Source organism: Orycteropus afer, unplaced genomic scaffold (genome assembly GCF_000298275.1).
Source record: "Orycteropus afer afer isolate SDZICR_OR568_19922 unplaced genomic scaffold, OryAfe1.0 scaffold00013, whole genome shotgun sequence".
NCBI lineage: Eukaryota > Metazoa > Chordata > Mammalia > Tubulidentata > Orycteropodidae > Orycteropus > Orycteropus afer.
The window spans coordinates 23,506,423-23,513,986 of NW_006921600.1; the positions used below are offsets into that span (position 1 = coordinate 23,506,423).

The window sequence follows — 7,564 nt, forward strand, 5'->3', positions numbered from 1 at the left end:
ACATTTTGTAAATTTTTTGTTTTTATGTTTTGTGTGTCCAGTATTAAATAATCAAGTATTTAATGTTCTTTCTGCTATTACCATGAAGCTTTAATTCCTTTTCTAATTATTTAAAATAATTGATACTGCTTTGATCTCACTGTGTTGCTGTTTCTGTGACAACTTTGGAAAGCTCAAATACCCCTCCTCTAAAAGAAAACATGTATTTCATTACATTAACCCTTGTTTGGTCAGCTGATTTTAGATTCTTCCAAAACAATGGAGTTTCTCTATTATGTCACTGAGCCACTTGTATTGTTCTCTTGAAATATTAAAAGCTTCTATTACTAGTTATGAAAATATTCCTATTGCTTAATTGTGAGAGTTATATATATATATGTGTGTGTATATATATATATATATATATATATATATATATATATATGTATATATATGTATATGTATATGTATATATAAAAGAAACATTGTTGACCTATGCATTTTGGTCAAGCATTTATAACCATGAAGAAGTTAGTATACTTTAACTTAGAATATGTGCTAAGTTACCCTTTTTTCTTCCCAGCTGGAGTCGAGATGGTCATAAACTTGTGAGTGCTTCCACTGATAACATAGTATCACAATGGGACGTACTTTCAGGAGACTGTGACCAGAGGTTTCGATTCCCTTCGCCTATCCTAAAAGTCCAGTATCATCCACGAGATCAGTATGTTTAATCTAAACTGTTTCTTTCCTAGGGTGAGGTTTAATTCTCTATTGATTAGTGTCAGGCTTATGAAAATTGCAATTTAAGTTTTAAGGGGAGCAAAAACATATCTCTTCAAACCTTCTACATAAAATAATCTTTTTGCTAGTTGGCTCTAGTAAATAGATTTTTAAGGAGAGTGTCGTATTACATAATTAACAACTGACTACTATTAAGACTTTGGAAATAGACAAATATGGGAATAAGTAAAATAACTGGACCTTGGCCTAGTGTTTCTTCCCCCTACCCCCAAAGAAATGTTTGGATTTCTTTAGTGGGAGAAACAGTTTAACATTGCAACTACATTTAAGAAGAAAACTTACCCAGCATTTCATTGCCCAGACGTTAGACATAACCCTTTTCGTTTCTCAGGGTTCCCTTTTAGTAAAATTCCCTTTAAGTGTATATAGCAAAACACATATATACATACTAATTATATATAAATATGTATTTTTTTATATCATTGTAGCCCTTTGTTTTTTCACTTCATTTCATTTTACCAGTTCCTCCTATTTATTTTTAATGATTACATATTAGTTGGTCAGTGTAGGTCCCATCATTTTACTCCATCATTTTTCCCTTTTATTTAGAATTTAGCCTTTTTTGCTATTTTAACTTTTCTTGGGCTGGGGAAGTTGATGGGATAGTGGATAGACATCAGGGAAAAGGGCAGAGAATCAGCCTCTGACAGCAAAGCAACAAGCCAATGTACTGTTCATATTTTTAAACAGGAACAAGGTACTCGTGTGTCCCATGAAATCTGCTCCTGTCATGTTGACCCTTTCAGATTCCAAACATGTTGTTCTGCCAGTAGACGATGACTCTGATCTGAACGTGGTTGCATCTTTTGATAGGCGAGGAGAATATATCTATACAGGAAATGCAAAAGGCAAGGTGAGCCTAGAAGGTGGTGAAACCAGTACCCACCATCCCTTGTATTGGCTCATTTTATGTTGACTTGTTCTTCTTCCTCTTAGATTTCTAATGTCCCTGGACTAAGAACCCAGCTTCTCCCTGTAGCAAATGCAGCCTATTTTTCTCTCATGCTTTCATAATAATTTCCGTTCTTTGGCTTTTGAGTGGACAGAGATTATTGATAAGAAAAGGATGGGAGGTCCTTTACTGAATGCTAGTAATGAAGGGTCTTTACTAAATTATAAAATTTTAAAGTCATTATCAAATGGAACACTGTCAGTGAAATGTCTAATAAACAGTTCTGTAAATATTGTATACTTCAAGGCAGATTAATTTATAGTACTGAGACTTTATTATCCTTTTTTTTCCTTTCTATTAAACTTCTGGCCTTGTCTTTTGGAGTGTTGGGAAAGTCTTCGAACTTCTGTCTGAGATATGTTGTAGAAGGCATTTCTTCTGTGGAATTAGAAGTCAGGCTAGGTGAGCTTTAAGGTCCTTTCAAACTGAATCTGTAATTCCATTAGCAGTAGTTATTTGATCCTGTTTCCCCCCACCCCCGATATAGTCCTTTGGTCCCTATAAAGTTCTGACATAGTGAGTGCTCTTCCTGCAAATAGACTATGGAAAGACGAATCTTTTTAAGCTTGGCAATCATGAGACATTTATCCCTCTAGTGGATATGTAGTAACAAAAAGTATATAATCTAAACATTATATTTTATATGTAACACTTTAACATTTAATTAAGTCACTGTCCTTTCTTTGCAGAGATAAAAAGCAGTACTAATTCATTGATTGATTTCATGAAAATAGAGATGCCTATGTTTTACCCAGTCTCTGCCCAATTTTAGATACAGAAACCAGATCTCATTACTGTAAGTTGTCAGAATTCTTACTTTTTTTTTTTTTGTCCTTTAAACTTTAGATTTTGGTCCTAAAAACAGACTCTCAAGATCTTGTCGCTTCCTTCAGAGTAACCACTGGAACCAGCAACACCACGGCTATTAAGTCAATAGAGTTTGCCCGGAAGGGAAGGTAAGTGAGAGCTTGTCGTTTTAGGGACAGTTTTAAGTTCTAAAAGTGAGTAGAAATTTAAAATGCATTGAGACTAACAGTTTTTCTGTATATTATACTTCAGTTTTTCAAAGAAAAGTTTAGTTTAAAAAAAAAGTGATTAGAAGCTTTCAATATTTAGTTCTTCAGTTCATAAAATATACTGCATTGAACTAGTAGCCATACCCTCTTTACTGATCGAGGTTATCAGACAGTTCTTTACAGAAAAGATACCTGAGTCATTAGTGGTTAGAACCAAAAGCACTGGCACATAGTAAGTGCTGGGTAAATTAGTTATTGTTATGATTAGAATTGGTGTCATAGAATTCACACAGTAACTGAGCATGCACTTCACTCATGTAAAACCTATTTGCCTTTTTTATTTCAGATGTTGCTCTGATAAATTTGGTTACCTAGTTAGAAGTAGACATATCAATAGAAATAAGAAATAAGTTGTCAGTAAGTGAGATAACAGTCTTCTTTTTTATGTAGGAAAATCCATGCATACTTAGAGGACATGAATGTTCACAATCCTCTTGACTTAGGAAAAGGTTGCAGTCAGTATAATCTGTAAGAAGGTGATGAAATAAGTTATGTTTTAGACAGATTTTCAAGATTCCCAGTGTCATTACTATGAAAAGTAGGCATTTTAAGATGACACTTTTTAATTACTATTTCACTAAGAAAAATATATTGTGTATAAAGCATCCAGAGAAATGAAATATTTATATATTTTTAACTGTAGACTTGTGAATTTAGCAAGTTAATCTCAATTTAGAGGTCTTGGATCTTAGCCAAATACTGATAGTTTGTGCATAGAGTTCATAAAACATTCTCATTTCGAATTGTATTTTGATTTGAAACAAATGCATAATAAGTATTCTAATCTATTACCCAGTCTCTCAGTTTCTTGGTTGCTTTGTGGTATTGTTCTAAGTAACTGAAAGTAACAGAAAATGTTAACAGGAACAGATTTCTGATCTCTGGTATTGATACTTTTATCCTTTCTATAGTTGCTTTTTAATTAACACAGCAGATCGAATAATCAGAGTTTATGATGGCAGAGAAATCTTAACCTGTGGAAGAGATGGAGAGCCTGAACCTATGCAGAAATTGCAGGACTTGGTGAACAGGTACATGTCATAACCAGGAGGAATATGTGATAATTCATAAACTGGGCTCAAGTTCCAGTTCTCCTTGGGTGCTTTCTTTGTCCTTTAGGACTCCATGGAAGAAATGTTGTTTCTCTGGGGATGGGGAGTACATAGTGGCGGGTTCAGCCAGGCAGCATGCCTTGTACATCTGGGAGAAGAGCATCGGCAACCTGGTGAAGATTCTCCATGGGACTAGAGGAGAACTCCTCCTGGATGTAGCTGTGAGTGGAATGGGTAGTATTTGTTGTTAGTTATATAATCCAGAAAATCTTGAATCTGTTTTTAGAACCTATTTTTCTTCCCTTCATTACAATATAGTGGCATCCTGTTCGACCCATCATAGCATCCATTTCTAGTGGAGTGGTATCTATCTGGGCTCAAAATCAAGTAGTGAGTATTTTTCTGGTTTAATTGCTTTGAAACTAGATACTCTTTTCTTTTTATCAAAGGACCTTTACATATAGTAAGCTAAGAATTTCCTTACTTGCTTTTTCTCTTTTGCATATGATTCTTGTAACCTATTTAAATAGGTTTAGTGCATCTAGTTTTGCTCAATTTTGATGGGAAGATCATCCAAAGCTAACCAGCTCTGTCTTCAGGGAGAATGTCTAGTATACTTCCTGTTACCTGTCTGAGATATATTTTTCCTTTACTTTTCTTGTCTTTAGTTCAGTTTCTGTTTTACATCTTGATTTTATTTGTGATCACCTTTAGAGTATTTGTAATCTGTGTACTTATCAGAAAGTTTAATATTTTACCTCAAAATGACATCTTAAAGAGATTGAAGAAGGCATTTCTTTATGTATGAGCTACAGTCAATAACTTGGAATATTTAAGATAGGAGTTATCTTAAAATAGTAAAATGTATGCATACCTAATTTGATTGTTTTCTGCCAAACTTGATTTTAAAAGAATTGAGTCTCTTTCAGGATCAAATTTCATTTATGTCATTAATGTCTAGATTACAGATTAAATTGCTTTCTCATTATGTTATAAAGTATGTTTTGTTTGTGGCATAGGAAAATTGGAGTGCATTTGCACCAGATTTCAAAGAACTGGATGAAAATGTGGAATATGAGGAAAGGGAATCAGAGTTTGATATTGAAGATGAAGATAAGAGTGAGCCTGAGCAGACAGGTAATAATTCTCAGTTGCAGGTGGTATTTCCTAAAGGAAGAATGATTGCTATAAATAATACTTTCTCTTAATTTGTGTTACAAATTTATTTCGGCACATAGGCTAAGATGTCTCTCCACCCAACTCCCACTTAAACATACTAATAAATTTTCACAGTGTTTTGAGAGTCTTAATTTGTAAGGTATTAACTAAGGGCTTACATGGGCATTACTAGGCTTAGGCAGTGCTCTTAACATTAAACTTTCTAATTTCCTGATTCATTGCAGATGATTAGGCCTCCCTAATCATATATATCACTTATATGCCAAGTGCTCAGCATGTATCATGTATTCTGTCACTTCTTTGTCAGCACAAAACCAAAAAAACCAAACTCACTGCCATTGAGTCAGATCCAACTCATAGTGACCCCTCCTTGGCTTTCCGAGGAGGTGTCACTATGGAAGTAGATTGCCCAGCCTTCCTTCTGAGGAGTGGCTGGTGGGTTTGAACCACCCACCTTCTGGTTAGCAGTCACATGCCTTAGGCACTACGCCACCAGAGTCAGCACAGTGAAGATAAATAGTGAGGATCGAAGTCAGACTGCCTTGGTAAAGTACTTATTCTTGAGTCCTGAATTTCCTCACCTATAAAATAGAGGTGATAATAGTATCTACCTGTTAGGGTGGTGGGGAATAAATGAGAGAATTCATGTAAAGCACTTATATGTAGAACCTAGCTACCATTGAAGCATGCAGGTATGATGATGATGATGTTGATTTTTTTTTCCCCTTTTATCTCCTGAACTAGATAGGAAGCTCCTTAAGAGTGAAGATTTGACTTTTGTTCCTCACTTTAAAAAAAAATCTTAACTTTATTTTGTTTTGTTGAAAATACATACAGCAAAACATATACCAATTCAGCAGTTCCTACATGGACGGTTCAGTGATGTTGATTGCATTCTTCAAGTTGTGCAACCATTATCACCCTCCTTTACTGAGTTGTTCCTCTCTGATTAACATAACTCACTGCCTCCTAACTTCCTATCTAATCTTTCCAGTTGCTGTTGTCATTTCGTTCCCAAGAAGATAGTTCTTAAAAGAGCATAATGTTCAAGGCAGACACTTTTTACTAATTAAGCTAAACTAAGCTAAGAAGGTCGGGGCCGACTCGACAGCACATAACAACAACATCAGCAACAAGCTAAGAAGACTTCAGAGATTAAGATTTAAAAATTACCTCAGAGCAATAATTTCAGGGGTTTGTCAAAATTTGACTTTTTATCTGTACGGTACTTTATGTAGGGCTTTACACGTAGTGAGAGCTCTGTGGCGTAGTGCCTGAGGCATTTGACTGCTAACCAGACGTCTGGAGGTTCAAACCCACCACTCTTCAGAAGGAAGGTTAGGCAGTCTACTTCCGTACTGATACTGCCTCAGAAACCCAAGGAGGGGTCGCTGTGAGTCGGATCCATTCGACAGCAGTGAGTTGGTTTTTTGGTTTGGTTACACGTAGCAGATGTTCATATGTGTGAATGCTGAGGATGCCCAAGTGGCACTGGCAGTGAGTAGTGTAATGCCACAAATCCTTGACTGCTGGGCCACTGGAGATGCCAGGAATCAAGGAATCTTGATCATAATTTTTTTTCCAGCTTGAAACTACAAGTCTCACTTTTTTTAATTTTTATTTATTTATTTTTTAATTGTGGTTTAGGTGAAAATTTACAGAGCAAATTCACTTTCCATACAGCAGTTCACATACACTTTGTCTTATGACATTGACTACAATTTATCACAATGCAACAGCTCCCCTCCCACTTCCTCCCTGTAGTTACCTCTTCCGTGTGTCCATCCCTTCATGTACTACTGACCCCTGAGCTGTCTACCTATGCATAAACAGCCCTTCTTTCTCCCATGTTTGTTCTCTCCACAGAGTTTATCTACCTCAGGTAAATGTTCAACTCATATGCCTGTCTTTTGTTTGTCTGGAAGCCACAGGTGTGGGTTCAATTCCAAACCTGAAGGGCAGCTAGGGGTCATAGTCTCAGTGGTTCCACCAGGCTCTATCAGACCAGGAAATCTAGTCCCGCCCCTTTTTTACTTTTTCCCCTAAATGATTTTGAGTTTTGTTCCACATTGTTCTCCCTCTCTATCAAGGATCTCCTACATAGATCCCCCTCCAAGTGGTTGACAGTGTTAGCCGGGTACCATATAGTTCTTCTGGTCTCATAGTCGTATTGGCTGCAGGTTGCATGGTGTACCAATCACTAGGACTAATTCTTTCCATGAATCTTTGGTTTCTTCTTTGCTCTGGATGAGGAGAGACTCATCATTGCATCTAGATGACTGCTTGCAAGCTTTTAAGATCCCAGTCACTACTTGCCAAAGTAGGAGGTGGAACAGTGTTTTGTATAGTATGTTATGCCAATTGAGCTTGATGTCCCCTTTGACAATGGTCTTGAGCCCACAGGTTCAACTACTCGGTCCCTCTGGGTAGCTGGCTGTGACCAAGAAGTGACTACAACTTTGTCCCTTGTCAGCTCTACTATACACCTGGGAATTCTTACAGATCATACAAATACACTTATA

At 36.3% G+C, this 7,564-nt stretch overlaps 1 protein-coding gene across 1 annotated transcript in view; it reads left to right on the forward strand.

Moving 5' to 3' along the window:
* Positions 1-1,495: 1,495 nt before the first annotated feature.
* Positions 1,496-7,564, forward strand: part of RBBP5 (RB binding protein 5, histone lysine methyltransferase complex subunit) — a 26,787-nt gene continuing 20,718 nt past the window's right edge. The window contains exons 1-6 of the mRNA XM_007953497.2: positions 1,496-1,636; positions 2,582-2,691; positions 3,723-3,842; positions 3,931-4,084; positions 4,182-4,253; positions 4,883-5,000. Of these exons, the coding sequence (XP_007951688.1) occupies positions 1,496-1,636; positions 2,582-2,691; positions 3,723-3,842; positions 3,931-4,084; positions 4,182-4,253; positions 4,883-5,000 (715 nt within the window). The remainder of the gene's footprint in view (positions 1,637-2,581; positions 2,692-3,722; positions 3,843-3,930; positions 4,085-4,181; positions 4,254-4,882; positions 5,001-7,564) is intronic.